The sequence below is a fragment of the Rosa rugosa genome, chromosome 1 (assembly GCF_958449725.1).
Source record: "Rosa rugosa chromosome 1, drRosRugo1.1, whole genome shotgun sequence".
Lineage (NCBI taxonomy): Eukaryota > Viridiplantae > Streptophyta > Magnoliopsida > Rosales > Rosaceae > Rosa > Rosa rugosa.
Window position 1 is genome coordinate 45,604,231 of NC_084820.1, and position 18,314 is coordinate 45,622,544.

The window sequence follows — 18,314 nt, forward strand, 5'->3', positions numbered from 1 at the left end:
AGAAATTATATAGCATCCCACAATGTAGGAGCTCACCAGGCTGATACATTCATTTTCGTGAATGTAACTCACTCTAGGAGCTTGCCACTACACTGTATACTTCATTCTCATAATTGAGGGAGCTAAATCAGGATTCCAAGGAGAACGAGTAAAGATCATCCATAATAGGCAATAATGGGAAATATGATTGTTCATCGACGAGATTAAAGATCATCCATAAGCTCTTTATGTGAGTTCAGACTTCAGAGTGGATCCTAGAAAAGTTGAAAGCTTTTCTGGTGGTGTGTATTAAAGGGTTTGCAGGAAGAATATTTGGTTTCAAGTTTTTTAAGTGGATGGATTCGAGGAAGAAACACAAGCATATATAGTGTCTACCTGTAAAGTCCAATAACATTAGCCAATGCATTACATAGAGAGATGAAAGCTCATTATTCATTAACAAAACCAACCCAACTAATAGTTACACAATCACAGATGCATGCAGAACGATCTAATGTAGAAACTGATGGTAGAAATTGAGATGGAAAATATTACCGGCGACATGATGCTGGGTGTTCTATTACCCGCGACATGGTGCTGGGTGTTCTATTGCTATTGTGTCCCTTTGGGTTTCTTGAACGACTCAGAATTTCCAGGAGACGGTATAATCAAGTTTTATTAAAAAACGAAGAGCGCTAGGAAACCCGAGTGTCACAAGTGATTTATTTAGTAGCATTGGTGGCCATACGAATAGCGTTTACATAAAAGGAAAACTAGGTCCCATAAGTGCTGCATGATTTATAGTTACGCCACATACAATGGTTCCACAAAGCAAACAAGGATAGTGGCATGTGAGAATGAAGAACACAGCGTTATATAGTTCGAGCATGATACGCACACTCATCCGAGTTTGCTAGCAAATGGATTAGAGGAGAGACGAAGAAAAAACAAGGAAAAAGGGCTCTCCTTTTTGCAAGTATCACTTGAAAAGAGTAACAAGCAAAGGATAATTAAGAATATAGCAATTGATCCATATCTAGAGAATACTTGGGATATATGGTTAAAGTTCATACCCTTGGTAATACCTCGATACAAATAGTTAACATATCAAAAACATGTACGCTGCCTCTATCAAATATTTACAGGCCTTCACCAAAAACATTACATCAGCACTATAAATCCACAGCCTACAACAAAAGGATTCTCGAATTCCATCACCGTTCCAGATACACAGACTTAGGTGAATATATCGTCACGATCTCCCACCACTGTGTCACCCTCCTCCATGTTGCTAAACTCGAGGTAATGGGTTGGCCGGTGGTCCTCATGATAGTACTCCCTCGGTGTCCCAAGCTTGATACCATACTTCATGCCTTGTGTATGCTTCACCCCCATGAAGTTGTAGTTCCATGGACCATTATCAGGAATCTACAAACCAAACATAAAATAAATTGATAAGCCGCACAGAAAAAAAAAAAAAAAAAAACCAACATAAATAGATATTATCATTTGGCAGAACTGAAGACTATATCATTTGGCAAAACTGAACATGTGATATAATGATCTTACCATATAGAAACCAAGGAACCGATCACTGAGAAGCATTTGGACCTTCTCGTAATGAGTTGGGAGGTAACCGTGTGGATTGCTTCCTGTGTCTTTGTTGACCCGTCCCCACTCATAACCAGATGGAGTGAGTTTGTATGCAGTTAACGAGCAGGAACCAGGAGTGAAACTGCAGGTTAAAATGATGCACTTCTCCCCATCCCATTGCTTGGTGCTTTCCAAGATCTTAGCATGAGAGGTTAGATCCTACAATAGAACAAGTCACGGGTTATTTTCTTCTTCTTTCGTATACTTATATGAAGAGAAGTCAGAACTTTTAAACGAGCTGGCAATCCATGAAAAATGAAAATTACCTGAGGAGAAAGCTGAGGAAGTTCGTTTGGTTGTGTGTGCATCCATCCCAAAGGTTCCAGATCATTGAGGAAATCATGCTCGGGAAGAGCCGTTGGAAGATTAACTTGCTGGTGGGTTCCCCACTGCGGTGGCATGGCAATGCAGCGAATTTCCTTAACCTGAGGGTTGTCAGGTGGGCTTACACCGTACAAGTAACCAGCAATTTGTGTCCTCAGATCCGCAACACAGATGAACTTCTTCAATATGTTCTTTGGCATGATATAAGTGTAACCCGTTTCCTGTAACAAATGACCAAATGTAAGTTGATAAATAAGAAACAAAAATAAATAAATAAACACTTTCATCATCTTTTCCAAGAACAAAAGCACTTTAATAATTGAGGAAGACATCTACCTTCACATCCTCTGAATTCACATATATATGATTGACACGAAGGTAGAGATTGGTAGCCGATATTGCTCTCACACGCCAATCAGTCTTGGACCCAAATGCAGCTTGCTCATAAGGACTAGTAGTGGTGACAATGAGTTCATCACCATGCACATTCGTGGTCCTAGTAGTAACTGCTGTCAGCTGACTTGCTTCTTTATGCTGAAAGTAGAAATTTTACATAAGTTAATTTATGAAAAGTTTTCATTTGACAAAATCCAAAGACCAAAACATGGAGAAAGATACATCACCTGCTTTTCAATCTCTGCAATTTGTTGTCTTTGTTGTGAAGGAGGAGTAATCTCAGCTCCAAGAATGATATCACGAATCTCAGATTGTGTCAGAGCCGATGTGTTCACGTTGTTCTTTTTTGCATAATCTGAGAGAATCAGATCCCTTAGAGCAACCTCAACCTGCACAATGCATCGCAAACAATACATAAGCAAAAGCAAACGAGCAGAAAAACTGGAAAAGTGAAGTAAATCTATTACAAAAACTGATTCAAATGGATCTTAAGCTTGTTGCACACCATGCATTCTTTAGATCAAAAGCTTTCAAAGTCAACATACATTTTGGATGCAGATATGCAAATCAATAACAGATGAATGACCACAAACTATCAGATTTATAACAGCAAATTACCTTCATCCATTGATCATCAGAAAGAGAAGGCCAGATGTGGTGTGGCTCAGTAATGACCGTTGTATCAGGTTTCAGTAACATCTTTGCCTTCTCATTGTTCACATGAAGTGCACGAAGAATCAAAATGAGCCGAGAGAATGCAGTATATGATGATATACTCTTCAACCAATCATCATAGATGTTGAAAAGAACCATCTGTGGCTCAGTAGCCTTCAATATCAGATCACCAAATTTCTCAATCTTAAGACAAGCCTGGAAAGGAAGCTGCAGCTCACTTCCTTTTATGACTATGTTAGGGAAATCCAACAAGTGCACCTCCAGCGGATCAAGCATTCCCTTTCGAGTCACAATAATTTGTTTTGGCTGCTCTTCAACTGGTAAAGAACGCACAAGTGCAGCAACTTCTTCTGCGGTTTTCCACTTGGCCAACTGACCAAGACGCTTCTGTCCTGCCCATACACTTGTGTGGATGACCTGCCAAATAGCAATATACAATATAAAGCTCAAAACGAACACCTCAGAAAAACAGGGGGAACAACCTCATGAAATCAAAGAAGCAAAACATACCTTCAGGAACAGCTGCCCAGTCCTTGGATTGAATATGAAAATCGCACCATTAATTGGTTTTGTAGTGAGATTTCCTTCAAATGTCTTGTGGATTGTAACACGATACACATTAGTATCATCAACAAACCAAATAATTTGATTGCTGAAAATCTCCCCATAGTTCTGAGATGACAAGTAAGGTTCTGTAGGCTCTGAAGAGTAAAGCTGCAATCCTTTCCGTATCCGCTCCCGCAAGACGTACAAAGCTGGATTTGACTGCAAGGGCACAATGGACAATTAGTTGCCTGCTTTCTGAACATAATCCAATCAGAAGACTACAAAAAAAAATCATCAGACAATAAAAGAAAAGGTGGTACCTTCATTATTTTGTTCATTGCCTGCTGAAGCAGTGGTTTGGACCCAGGAAACCAATTACCAAAAGCAGAATGTAAATTATACGCCAGATCAAGACCAATCATCACCCCTGCATAAAACAATTATAATTACTTGGACAAATCAAAGATGCAAGCATCTGGAGAAGTAAAGAAACCAGAAAATACCACATACCTGTGGGGGAGGGATAGATAGACATGTTGTCTGTTGTATAATCCATAAACTTGGCTCGGGTGTAACGTTCAATATCGTGGGAATCATAATCTCCCCATCGGAGCTGTACATCTATCCAGTACTTGTTGCTTGCTTTCTGATCAAACACATCCTTTGGCTCCGCCACAAGACTAGGTTTTGACATTGGCCATCTATGGGCAGCAAAGAGTAGAATGTCAGCACAAGAACTGTTCATTTTGTAACTCTTCCTGGGATGAATCGTTTCCTTCTGCACAGTCTCAATTTCCAAAGCATCTAACTCCTGATCCAAAACCTGACAGAGATCCATGACAACACTTTCATGGATCTTTTGCCACAAATGTGCACGGAATATTTGAATCAAGGATATCTTCAAGGTTGGAATTTTCCCATGCATAAAGATCCCAGTAAGATCTAACTGCACTTGGAAACCGACATATACATTAGCCCGATTAATGGTCGGCGACCACCAAAGCGTGAACCTACGATTGGGAATTTGGTTGAGCCCAGATCTCTGTGCATTAGTCAGCTTCTTGTACTTCATCGATTCCTCAAAACCAGATGCTTTTTCCCAGAAGAGACCCTCCCAGGTAGGGAAGCTGAAAATGAAAAGAAGAGCCAGTGAGGTGCAATTAAATATCTGAATCACTGAAGAAAACGATTACCAATGCATGCAGGAACACACATTGCCAATGCATGCAAGAATCAAAGCTAATATCCACTATTTCACGTTCTTTACCATTCATACATATCACCTCTATCCAAACAAGAAACCTACTATCTCATGTAACTTGATTATATCATAAGAAGCATTAGTTTTACTATATAATGGCAGTATATATATTTAATTAAGTAAAATTGTTGGCTGCACTTCTTCACAACCCATGTATTTGGATTCATGTAATTGATAACAAAGAAGTACAGTATTTAAAATGATGAAATTAAAAATTGAAGACTAAATTGAAAACCAAACTTACTATGTTCCTTTAAATAAGGTATGCTCCAAGATTCCCTCCACACCTCCAAGAGCTTGAATAACATCAGTTCTGTAGTTGTTCAAGTTCCAAAGTTTTCCGTCATGCCTTTGGTGTGTCCACCAAAAAGGATTTTGTTTCAAGACCTGGTACTGCTTAAAATCAGTACGAACTCTCCACCCTTTGTCATATGCTAAAGTGTGCCGATCTTTCTGGAACAAAGTATTTATACGTGGAATTCCCCTATCCCATGAATCCTGTCGGTGAAATAAAAAATGATTAGTATCACCCAAAAAAAAAAAACATTGACAATTCTTGAACTAGAAAACATTGGCAATATCAAATACTCACTTCCAAATCTTCAAGGGTTAGGCGCCTGTTTTGTGCTTGAGCCTCCTGCCTTTTCAGAGCATATTCTGCCCAAACCCGTTGGGAATCAATGAATTCACTCTCCCAAGGTTGTATGTAACGGTACAGATTTGGAATCAGCTGGTCCTCTTCATGACTCATCCCACTCCTAAAGTGTGTCACACCAACATCTGTCTGCTGACTGTATCTGAGATCACTTTGGGGAATCAATATGTGACCCATAGATAACATTCCAAGTCCTCCAATTTCTTTTGGTGTGTAAAAGATGACAGGTGGAAACCTACTAGGCATCTTTGAATTTAATCCAATCTTAATACGGGTCTGAATTTTGTTTTCGCACTTGACTAGTAAATCTAACAGTTCTTGCGTATGTACAGTTGCTTCCCGGAAGTAAGTCATAAGACCAATCAGAGCTGTATTCCATTTGTTGACAATCTTTGTAAATGTTGTAGACCCTGACGACATAAGGATCTGCCTCACACGATTCTCAAATACTTTCATGTGTTCATCATCAACACGTAAGAAAGCAACTGCAGTCCTTTCCTTTGTCTGTTCATTCTGCAAATTCCAAACTCCATCTCTTGTGTTGCTGAATGCCTCTTGGCTCATTCTTATCTTGGGAAGTATCCGAACCTCAAATCCACACATGCTGAAGAGCAAATTTGGATTATCCTTGCTGTAAACAGAAACAAAGCTGTTCTCCCACTCTAAAGTTGTGATGCTTCGAGGGAGACGGTTTTTCATATCCCAGAAAACACTCCTTCCAAGATTGACATCATGTTTCATGAGCCTCATTCTGGCATCTCTTGGCCAGCACTTCTTGTTGTTATATCCCACCATATTCTCATTATTAGGATCAGGATGTTCAGTGAGATATCGCTGGATAAGATCCCGAGCTTCCTCATGAGTGAAGCGGAACAAGATGTGCACCCTGTCTATGTATCGAGAGTACAGCCTGATAGGATGCCGGGTCTCGACCTTTGTGTCCCAATAAGTGATGAACTCATTTGGCATCTGGGGTGGACCAGCAATCTCACTGGCTCGAGTCAATCCAAGAAGCAATAGATCCAACACAAGCCCATAATACTGTACAACAAAGGATGCAAACTGAAGACCGCGAATAAGACCATACGAATTTGTATGACTCATATCCTTGTAGGACAATACCACATTGTTCTTCGCAGTGACATAATCAGCGATATTATGATCAAGAACTAGACGTAGAAGCCTATTTAGCATTGTCAAGTCAATCTTTTCAAAGAACTTCTCAAACTTGGTCTGAAGCATGACAACACACTGCCCGTCACTCGTGTCCCAGATACTCTGTAAATTGTTTATTCCCTGACACCATTTATAAACCAAGAGTGGAGGCGGCTCCGAATCTGCAGGCTTGATCCAGTTCGGGAAGAGATGACGTTTGTCACCCTCATACCATAGATATTGATCGAGATATGCATCTGTAATCTTCTCAAGAGGTTCAATCTCATAGACTGGAATGAGATAGCTGTACAAATCCATGAACTCTATGCCAACTTCTTTGAAGGCACGCTGAGTGAGTAAGTGACGCTTAATTCGTGACAATGCTTCATGCGGGTTATCATAGGCTTGTTCAATAAGACCAAGCTCTTCTCTTTGAAGCTGATTCAGTCTCACAGCAACACTATATGATTCCTTCAACCTCTCCAGAGCAAGGATGAGTAGCTTGGTATCATGCTTGTACGACAACGGAGGAAATGGGATGGGGCTGAACTTTCTTGACTCCAACCAATGCACAGTTGTCGTGTAAATTGCAACTGCCTCCTCTGGTGTAACATATGGGCCATCTTTGAGATAATTGTGTTGTCGTTCCTGCTCTGCCTTCAGCCAAAGGCGTGTTAATCTTCCAAGATTCTTCCGACAAACTGTCTTATCTACTGTAGCACCTCTTCTTATACGTTCACGATTGTAATGAGCCACATTTGTCCACCAGTCTGCCTTTGACTTGACATAACGAAGAATCATATTCTCAATGGGAACTGGCAAACCAGGTACCTTCCAAGGAATATTTGCTTTCCAGCAACGCCATGCCTCACTGAGATGTTGCAATATAGTTCTGGCCTTATTTTGCTTGATTCCCTCAGGCATCGCATCAAGAACATCATGCATGACAGCAGCTCGAAGCTCCAAATCAAAATGGCTTTCCACACGCTGCTTAGTTACAGTTTTTGCCACTCCTTTTGAATGGCGCCCTTCAAATTGCCGTGCAAGTAAATTTCCCAACCACCGTTCCAAAAGAGGAACTATGCCACGAAGGAAGAACAACCAAACCCTCCACATCGGCGCCCAGAATCCACATCCAGGTCCTTTCCCAACTGGTCCCGTGTTGAAACGGTAGTAAATCAAGTGCTTCAGATCTTTGCACATTCTAATCTGACGCATCAACCTGTATTTGTAACGATACATACCAGTCAACTGGCCAACATGAGAGAAAGTGTACTGCAGGCCATCAGCCAATTGAAAGGCATCGACATTACCCAAACGGAACTGGATGTTGGCATCAACTACCAGCTTTGTCAACCGCAAGATCTCACGGCAAAGATGAAAAGCATTACCAAACCGGGACTTTTTACGCTCTTTAGTTGTCAGGGTTTTCACAGGCTTCAGATTGAAATTATAATCAAGGTGAAGGTAATTCAAATTTTTCCTGTGGATCAAGAGATTTAGCATGTTATAACCCTGCTTGCAGACTTGAAGACCCGCTTCAGCCCAATCAAGTTCTGTAGTTTGGAAGAACTTAGTAGCTTGAAGTGATCGAAACAAGTGCTTCTTCTTTTGAGCCTTGGGTGGTCTATGATGCAACTCGTTCAACACAAAACATTTTAACAATTTCTGATAGCTGACCCGCACTTTCACTGGATAGGACGGAGGACAATGCTCTTTATACCACTCTGACACAAGAGGTATATCTTCTGCACGGCGAGTCCGCCCAGATCTCATGTTAAAGGGGCGTGGTGCAAACAAGAGGGAAACTCCAGCTGCTGTTGTGTCAGTATAAAGCTGAGTATCACTCAGAAATGGTTCTACCCCTTCTGGCAGTATGAAAGTGCCATCATCCTCATCAATCTTCTTTTCACGTCGCTCCTTGTTTGTGCTGGGGATTGGGTGTATCAAGGGATCATAATAAAATGCAGGTAGATCAGGATCCTCAGTTTTTATGTACATAACCATGGGTGTGTGATACACACAGAGCTTTACCTTCCTGGGTCTATTGTTGTAGAGATGAGGGAACGCAATTCTGTACTCTGTTCTGAGAGGTGACCGAATAATCAGCTTGTTAATGTCATTAAACTCATTCCAGTCCTCATCCCCTTTCTCCATATCCCGATACAATGGTTCAAACTTAGGCCCACCTGCAAATAGTGTAGTAAAATAAGTCCTATGAAACAAAAAGAGGATCCACATTCAAAACTAATATACACCACTATGGAATTAAGTATATGCACCCTTCATAAGCAATATACACCACTAGCAGAATATATTAAGCAGCATCATTGCTTATGAATCCAAGCAAAGAAGAAAACAATGGACAGAAAGATGTATACCTGGAATGCACATATTGAGTGCTTTCGCTGTAAAGAAAGACTCCATGTCAAACAAGTAGAAATAATTGCGGTCTATCAAATCAGATAGTAGCTGTCCTGCAAGCCGGTGGAGAGTTGCCATAATTGGAAGGGAAAGATGCCATTTCCGGTAACTTGGACCGTTAATGAGTTTTGTCTTGACTAGAGGTTTATGGTCATAAAACCAAGTATAAACAGCAGAATCTTCGTCTTCATCCAACTCCAGTTGAATTGGCTCTAGAGGATCAACATCTAACAGATTATCAGCATAATCTAATGGAGGTTCCTCATCATCAAAAGGTGGAAACCGCATTCTTTTAAAATGTCGACGATCCCTCTTCTCCCTTCTCATCATAATCCACATTGAACCCCACTGTAACATTTAAATTAAAACTATTCAGTAAAAATCATCAAAGGAGATAGAAGAGGCTAGCAATCTCTAATTTAAGCAGCAATAAGAAAGGGAGAAGCACCTGAGCCAGATATATAGGTTCAACAACCCAAGGTATCTCATTCACAAATGTAATTGCCCCAGTTATATGGTACAGAACCTTCACATCACGGACCTGTTGCAAAATTAATTTGATAAAATTAGTTGTCGCTTACATAGATCAAAAATATGAAAACACAATGGGATAGACAAAGAACAGATACCTGCTCCCAGGGCATTGGCATATTCTCAAGAAGCTTGTAAACTGCATGCGGAACAAATTTAAGTGCTCCTAGATACACGCGTTTATCGTGACGGAATTTCTTCGAGGACATGTCCCCATGGTCTCTGTAAAAAGAAACACCAAGTTAAATACCACGCAGTTTGGAGCACTACTATACTAAATTCATGACAAAAGCCAATACAAAGATACGTATCACAGAACAGAATTAAAAAAATCTTATCACTACGAAATATGAAACAAATACAATACAATTTCTAAATAATCAGATTGATGAGGAATTTATGCCTTGAAGAAGAAATAAATTCCAATCAAAGCATATTTATAGATAAACATTTACCACACATAAATAACCAGATCACGAAATCAAGCTCATCATATGCTTCATTTCATTACTGCTCGTTTTAGTGTTCCACACAAAATCAATACTCTATTTAAGTTTCTGTTACCGTATTTTAACCAATCGACAAAATTCACAAATCACAAGCACCTGAAGCAAACCTAATCTCTAGTACAAATTCATATAGAAGTCTTGAGCCAACTTAGATTCGCACTAGTTTGTAGATTTTTAGTAGTTTTGTTCACCAATAAACTCAACCAATACAAGCATCTGTTAACAAAAATGAAATCCGGAAATATCATTTAGATACATAACCAAATGAAGGATAAGAACACAGAAGAAACTGACCTAATGATCTTCCTGACATGCTCAGGAGGCATGTCCTCTTTCTGCGTCTCGACGAAGCCAAACTTGCGCTTGTCGCTGTACCGTTTGGAATTGAGTTGCTGCCATTTACGAGCCTTCTCTTCGAGCACGGCCTCGGCATCTGCCGGAGGCGGCAACACCGTATAAGAGGGCTGAGCCGCGGGCGGTGGCGGAATCGACGAGCCACCAGTGCCGGGCGGCACAATCTGGCCGTTGTTCCACATCCTAGGAACCAGAAACTAAATCGAGCCTTAAACTAGAAAACCCTAGCCGATTGGTTACGGTGTGGGGAGACTAAAGGATGGCGAGAGAGGCGTAGAGAGGCGTAGAGAGGTAACGCCGTTGGCGTTCCTGCCGCGGTGAAGCTTTGTGGAGCTTCAATGGCGGTTCGAGATTTCTAGGGTTTTGGGGGGTTTGGCTTTCTCTCTCTCCGTCTCAGTCTCAGTGTGATAGAGAGAGAAGGAGAGTTGTAAATACAAGTGAGGGTAAAGAGTGGTGGGGTTATATATTTTGCTATGGATTGGAATGGCGGTGGCACGTGCCGAGGAGGTTGGATGAAAGTGAGGACCGCCTTCGAAATTGGGGCTTTCTTCAATTTTAAGGGTTATGATCATTTTCGAAAAAGGAAACAAAGGGTTAAGGATATTTTCTTTTATGGCGGTGAAGCCTCACATTGAAATATTGGTTGTTAAAAAAATTCTGAAATTCTTATGTGTTTTCTAATTATTTTTTGTTTTCAATTGAGCAACAGCTATTACTTAGTGTTTTTTGGGACAACCTGCCCGAGTCTGGACCTTCTTAGAGCAAGTTCACCCGTTGGGTCATCAGTTCACCTACTATTCACTGCTTTTAGTGTTAATTTCCACCCTCTGGGTCACGGGCACAGTTTTCATGGTGACCTGTGTCACCAGGTCACTTTGCAGGTCACGATGGTGACCCAGGGCACGAAATACACTGTGCCCATGACCTAGAGGGTGAAATTAACACTAAAAAGTGGTGAATAGTGGATGACTTGGTGACCCAACGGGTGAACTTGCTCTTAGGTGTCTAGGTCGCTATAAGGTCTTCAAGTGCCAGTCTTCAAAAGTCGGATTGTGTTCTTTTTTTAAGCTGGTAATTATCTCTATTTGATTTGTGTATTTCAAGCATCTTATGGATAAGGATTTAGCTCCTATTTATTTGTTAGAAAGTGGCATTTTGGTTTCTACCACAATTACGTGTAAGTGAAAGGAGGACTAGTTGATAATTTTTTCGTAGAAAACACGAGTTGTTCTTTGTTTGTAAGTTCACTACAAAAACGAGCTCAAAATAAATTTGTAATGAGTTGCATTTGGTTGTTAGGGTTTCAGGATTTTCTTGCCCGTTATCCTATTTTATTTTTAGCTTATTCTCCTTTTCATGTTCATGGATGAATTTTGTTTATTTTGACATTTAGGATTTATATATATACAACATATATTATTGTCAATAGCGATTTTTTTTTTTTTTTTTTTTTTGAAATAATGGGGTTTGGGACCCAGTCAAGCTGGGAGGCATTCTCCACGCCCATGTTATAATTTAATAAGTTTTGTCTCATCGGGGTCACATCCGGGGGGGGAGGGTGGGACGTTATACCTGTACCTCGAGCGCTCATAGATGCATTACATAAGACATCCTGAAAGGAAACCAGGAACCTCATCTAAAGAAATATCAACATCGCGATCTAAACTAGCAAAGTGAGCCAATCTATGAGCTACACTATTTGCTTCACGAAATACATGTCGAATTCTGACATAATAAAAAATTGCATATAAGATGTACAATCCTCAAGAATACAACTAACCTCAGAGTTATCTTCACCATTTTGATTTAGAGCAGCCACCAATACTGAGTAGTCACTCTCGACCTCGATCTCTTTCCAGCATTGATTAATGGCCAAGAGAAGTCCCGCCCTACAAGCTTCGGCTTTGCAGTGCAACGCTGACCCCATAAGGGGACAAACCTTGGACCAAGCTGCTCGAAATGCACCCTTGTCATCCCTAACAACCACCCCCACTCCCCCTTTACCAGAAGCGTGAACGAAAGCTCCGTCCACATTCACCTTCAGTCTACCCCGTGGAGGAAACTCTCACTTCCTTGCAATCCTCCTACTGCCATTCTTGGTAGGTTTACTAGGGTGCCAACGTTGATACTCCCCCAAAATAGCGGATTTCTTATTATTTAGATATTTTCTTAAAAAAAATTACTTATAGACATATGAGTGATCAAATGTTATTACTAGAGTTTATTACAATGGAGACAGCATTTTTTTTTTTTTTTGAAAAAGAAAATAACATCAAATACTAAAGCCTCTGGGGCACCCAGAGTTTACACAATCAAACAACAAGACTCTTGGACTTAAAAAATAACTTCATTAAGCATTTTATTGAATTGAGAGCTTTCTGTATTCTTAGTACTTATGAAGTTGTTTGAATCATGACGTTCAGAGCAAGAGTCAAGGGGTTTCATTTGTTGATGCTTGCACTAAGGTCTGAATTGGCATGTGCAATAAACCGGTGACATTTTCTTGTTAGCAATTACTAGGCTTCTGCATATTCCCTCCACTGCATCTGAAGTTTCAATGCCTAAACTCTGATCTGGCACAAAAAATTGCGTTAGCATTCTTTGTTTTTTGGTCGAATAATCGAGTAAGGGTGAACTTGACAATGTCTTGCAAAAAATATAACTTATCAACGCCTTACAGGCCAACCAGCCAAAAGACGAGAGATCTTCATTGACAAACCTGTGTTTTCGTTTAAGAATGAGTAGAATAGTTGATGTTTGGAGCATAATTGAAAGAAATTTATAAAAGTTGCAGCACCTTAATTTGTTGTCATCATGAACACGAAGCAATGAACTGACCATGCAAGATGCGAATAATTCCTAATGCTCCTCTCATGGTCACTTTGATGAGGATGATGCACACACCTGTTATATGCAAAACTTTCACAATGCACGACCAAATTCTACAAAGCACCTGCTGCAATATGTGATGTTTAAGATGCGGGTTAAGAGGTATCATGTGAATAATGATGCAAAATGTAAACATAGATGAGAACTCAGAATCAAAGCAATTGTTCCGTTTTTGTATTGCTGCACTAGGTCACCAAACTAACATGATGACTGCCGATGAACACTAAAAAAAGTTCTGATGTCAATCAAATGCTCATTACAAACCAAAAATAAAAAGGGGCTAAAGGCAAACGAGGAATGCACACATAACAAGGCACTCACCCAAACAACGGTTTCAAATGAAAAGGCAACTATCATCCCTGGCCATTCGTATAAATTGACAGGATAGCCAGTGCCACCTTTACTTTAAGTCTAAATCCACACCCACATATACATGTTTCCACATTTTCTCAGCCAATATGTGCAATGCCAGGCACAGCCTCCTTTGAGTCCAGCTTGTCATCCTTTTCCTCTGAGATGAAATCCGAGCTGTCTTCAGCACCCGATGTCCCATCATTAGAGTCTGCAGCCTGGTGATTCTTAAAAAGTTCATCATTCTCTAGTTTAGCTAACTTCTCTTTTGATTCTCCCTTCAGAAGCTCTACCACTTCCAGTATAGTAGGCCTTCTCTCAGGCTGATTGTGAGAACATAGTAGGGCCACAAAGATAACTCTTTTCAGCTCATCCTCTACATACTTGCCGTTGAGCTTGGGATCTGCTAATTCATCAAACTTTCTCTCGCAAGCCAATGGCAGTGCCCAATCAGTAATTGTGCGTTTCATTGTTGCATTCAGTTTCTCAATGGGTTTTTTGCCACTGGCAAGCTCTAGCAGGAGAATGCCAAAACTGTAGACATCACAACTCTCTGATGCTTTCCCTAACATTGCATACTCAGGTGCAAGGTAGCCAAGGGTACCCTTAACTCTTGTGGTCACATGTGTAGCACCATCAGGGATTAACTTTGCAAAACCAAAATCAGCAACTTGAGCCTGGAAGTCTGAGTCTACCAACACATTGCTAGCTTTGATGTCTCTGTGGATTATATGTGGGGTTGCATGGTGGTGAAGATAGCTGGACAGATTGAATAAAGAGGTTAGCATAAGAGAGAATCACAATTACAGAACGATGAAATAATTGGGTTCAGTACTTACGCAATTCCCTCAGCAGACCCAATTGCAATATTCATCCGCCGACTCCAGTCAAGAAGGCATTCAGCTGAATGTTGGCCATGAAGATGAGAAAGTAAGCTCAAATTTGGCATGTAATCATATACAATTAAACGCTCTTGTCCTTCTGCACAATAACCACGTAAACTGAGCAGATTCTTATGCCTAACTCGTGCCAGTATCTCAACCTCAACTGCAAATTCCATCTCTGCTTTGTTGCTCCAGACCTTTAACCTCTTAACTGCAATCTGCATTAAAATGATTCAGAATTACAAAACAAATTACCCAAAAAAAAAGTAAATCTAGGCATTAAAAGCACAAAGATTTTCACAACCACAATATATAATACAATTCCACAGGAATCACTATCAAGCCAAGTAATTTAAGGAAATCCCATAACCTGACAGCAAATCAAGCATGTCATCTTTGATAGTCTAGAGAAGTCTCAATGTCTCGGAATTAATGGTTTCCTTTTGAAGAAACTGTGTTTTATATTGTTAAGTTTACAGTCTCCAGTCATGCTTTGCGTCACTATTAGAGTTATTACTGGAACAAAAAAGCCAAGTGCTTCTTCAGAAGGCTGAGACAATACTATAAAGAAACAATCTCTGACATACATCTGCTCGCAGCTAAGTCATAGTGAAGATAAAATTTAATTGGATAGAAAAATAAAATTTGAACAAGCTTGTCCTCTCTCTCATTTCTAGATCCCGATCACAGTGATCAAATTAATTTAACAAACTGAAACAATAGTTTTAACCAGCAAAACGCATGGGTGCATGCAGCTTGGCACAATTGTATAGCTTGCAGATCTAGAGGTCCTAGGTTCCTGTCGCAGAAAAAGCCTCTGCAGAGCCCACATTGGAGAGACCCTATGCAATACGTCAACCTTTTAGTAAGTATATATGTATATCAGTATATCTAATATGCCCAAACAATCGGATACTGTTCATCTAAGAGGGCGAGAATGACAGGTAGGAAATAGTGAAGTCCATATAAACTTTCTCCATATACAAAACATGCCTCATCTCTAGCAGCTATAGCTCAAGCTTGAGATTGCAACGATGGCACTTATCATCTTCCTTCTCTTATAAGTTTCAGCAAGGTAGCTGCTGATTTTGCCTCACATTCTTCAGGGAATAGTATATTTATAGTACATCTTCCGCTCAAATGATTGGTTCCAAGTATGACACAAAACTTACCAGAATAATACAGTGCTTCTGGTTAAACTTCTTTGACAGTACTTTCCTATTATTTTTGTCTTCCACTATATAATATCCTGAATATGCTCCAAGATGAAATTGTACAGCAACTTGCCAGAACACTACACTGTTCGTGGTTACACTTCTTTTCATGACAAATTAACTCTAAGACTCCAGTACTTTCCTAATAGTTTTGTCTTCCAAAATCTACCCTCTTGACTACATTTCAACATGAAATGCAATTCTCACAGCTTTAGATGTTCGAAGTAAACATTACCTCTAGCTACTGTGAGAATTGCATTTCATGTTGGAATATAGTCAAGAGAAAGCTAATAATGCATGTTGGAACCAACTACGAAATAAGCAAACACTACCTCTAGCTTATCTTACACTAAAAAGTTCACTTGAAAAATGGTGAAACTAGAAGAATAATGGTCCAGATAATACTACTTCTGATAGTAACAGGAAAGCTAATATAGCATGAAGTTGGAACCAACTAGGAAATGTTTTTCCCTGCAAACAATAACATAAACAGGATCTTAAACAGAGAATTATCAAGATTCAGATGTTCTGTTACTTGCTATTACAAATTGTCAGTGTCTACTGCTGTTTTTATGAGGAAAAGACAGTTACTGCAACTATTCCTATCGAAGACCATGGCAGCTCTACAAATGATCTTGTACCTACCAGCTCTAAAACCCTGAATTGGTCACTTTAAACCTATTTTAATGCCTCATCTGAACCTTTTTTTTTTTTTTTTTTCTTTCTAAAACAACCAGATTCATCAGGTGTACGCAATCTTCATAATCATATCAAAAACCAATTGAAAATACCAACATACAGTAAGTGTCCTATAAATGAAGTAAAAGAATAAGAAAACCGAATGGGAATGCAGAACTCTAAAGTAGAATGATGTAGAAGCAACCAAAAATAAATGCGAATTCAGATACCCAACTTAATGATCAACCAACAGTTACCTTTTCTTCATGAGTAGATTTTGATAAATAATGTTCTTTGTTCTTTGTCAGTTTGTAACAAACAATATTCCATGATCAACCAGTTATATACTGTTAAAGCTTGAAATTAACTGAGCAACCAGCAGAATTCATATTGAAATTAAAGAAAGAAACTAAAAGCATTGATGATTACTTGTGATCCATCCCAAAGCTGACCCCAGTAAACACTTCCAAATCCTCCTTCTCCAAGTTTGTTGTCATAATTAAAGTTGTTTGTTGCTGCATGGAGTTCCTTCAAGGAAAAGATCCTCCATGTTGGTTGCTTCTTTCCTCTTTGTTTCCTGTAAATCAGATTCCGTTCAATCATAGCATGAGGTACATAATATGAAAATAGAAGTCATTTAATTAATAAGCAAATTTCTAAAGCAAAAAATACTATTGCTAATAGCAGACAAACAGCAGCACAGAAGGGAATCAAAGACCAAGAATCAAAACACCAGATGCGTAAAGTTCAGTACACTTTTCTTGCTTGTTGGAGAGCTGGACAAAATGCAATAAAAAAAGATGCATTGCCTGTTGAAAATTTTGTCGGCGGAAAGTTTACTGGAAATAAAATAGAACATCCAAAGAAAGAAATAATTATTACTCACTTCATTGACGTGTGCTTGTAAACTGTTTTACTCGGTCATCAAGATTCCAATCTAATATTAACGTTTAGTCTGTTTTTCCTCTTACATAGCAATCAACAGTTGGACTAATAAATTCCTCTTACTCCCACCCATTTTCCTTGTCTGTGTAAATTGAGCTAAACCCAGTCTGCGCCGTCCTTTTTTTTTTCCCTATTTTGTAGTTCAGAAACCCATCCCCACAACTCGACCAGAACTCTCAGTAACACACCTGTTCTCTTTGCCTGTTTGATTTGAGCTAAACCCAGAATGCAAATCCTTTTCTTTTCCAGATAAGAAACTCATCTGAATAACCCAGAAAAGTATTAACCTCAAGTTCATATACCACTCTACTCTTCCTAACACCCATGAGCTAAACCCAGAACCAAAATCAGAGCTAAACCCAGAACCAAAACCCACTTAGAAATTCCATTTCCTCACCTAGAAAAAACTAGAGCAGAACATAGAATCAATAGTTTAATTAAACAATGAAGCAAAATTAAAAAAAAATAAAATAAAACCAAACAACAGCAATAATCAAACTCAAAAAATTCAAATCAAGCCCTGGAAATAAATAAAGAAAATGATTAACGTACCGATCGAAGCCCTTTCCACAGCACAACATTCTACAAAAAGCCATAGTCAAACTCAAAGCCCCCCCACCAAATCGAGAAACCGATACAACCCAGTAATCCAAATCAGCTCTGTTGGCTTCTGGTGAACTCTAAGAAAGCAAAAAGCTCTGTTGGTCAGTGGAGTAGAGAGAGAAAGCAAAAACGACGGAGATGAAGACGACGAGATTCGAAGCTTGGTGGTTGGGTCATTTGATTTGCAGAAGCAAAAAAAAAAAAAGTCCACAGGGCTTGTTCGTTAAGCTTCGCTCTCTTTGTTCCAAGTTTCAAGTTTTCGGTCCAGTTGTTATCATTCTCTCAAGT

At 39.6% G+C, this 18,314-nt stretch overlaps 2 protein-coding genes across 2 annotated transcripts; both read right to left on the bottom strand.

The window, feature by feature from the left end:
- Positions 1-984: 984 nt before the first annotated feature.
- Positions 985-10,876, bottom strand: LOC133725096 (pre-mRNA-processing-splicing factor 8A). The gene is made up of 15 exons (XM_062152215.1): positions 10,403-10,876; positions 9,698-9,821; positions 9,517-9,609; positions 9,026-9,416; positions 5,427-8,833; positions 5,079-5,332; positions 4,084-4,700; positions 3,894-4,000; positions 3,538-3,792; positions 2,971-3,444; positions 2,580-2,741; positions 2,293-2,490; positions 1,899-2,177; positions 1,549-1,791; positions 985-1,407 (listed from the first exon to the last, which is right to left on the bottom strand). The coding sequence occupies exons 1-15, from the start codon at positions 10,642-10,644 to the stop codon at positions 1,216-1,218; spliced, it is 7,038 nt and encodes a 2,345-aa protein (XP_062008199.1). The 5' UTR covers positions 10,645-10,876; the 3' UTR covers positions 985-1,215.
- A 2,627-nt stretch (positions 10,877-13,503) lies between these two features.
- LOC133725097 (PTI1-like tyrosine-protein kinase At3g15890) lies at positions 13,504-18,307 on the bottom strand. Its single transcript, XM_062152216.1, has 4 exons — positions 17,976-18,307; positions 16,908-17,055; positions 14,542-14,804; positions 13,504-14,461 (listed from the first exon to the last, which is right to left on the bottom strand). Exons 1-4 carry the CDS (start codon positions 18,017-18,019, stop codon positions 13,801-13,803), a joined length of 1,116 nt encoding a protein of 371 aa, XP_062008200.1. The 5' UTR covers positions 18,020-18,307; the 3' UTR covers positions 13,504-13,800.
- Positions 18,308-18,314: the final 7 nt, after the last annotated feature.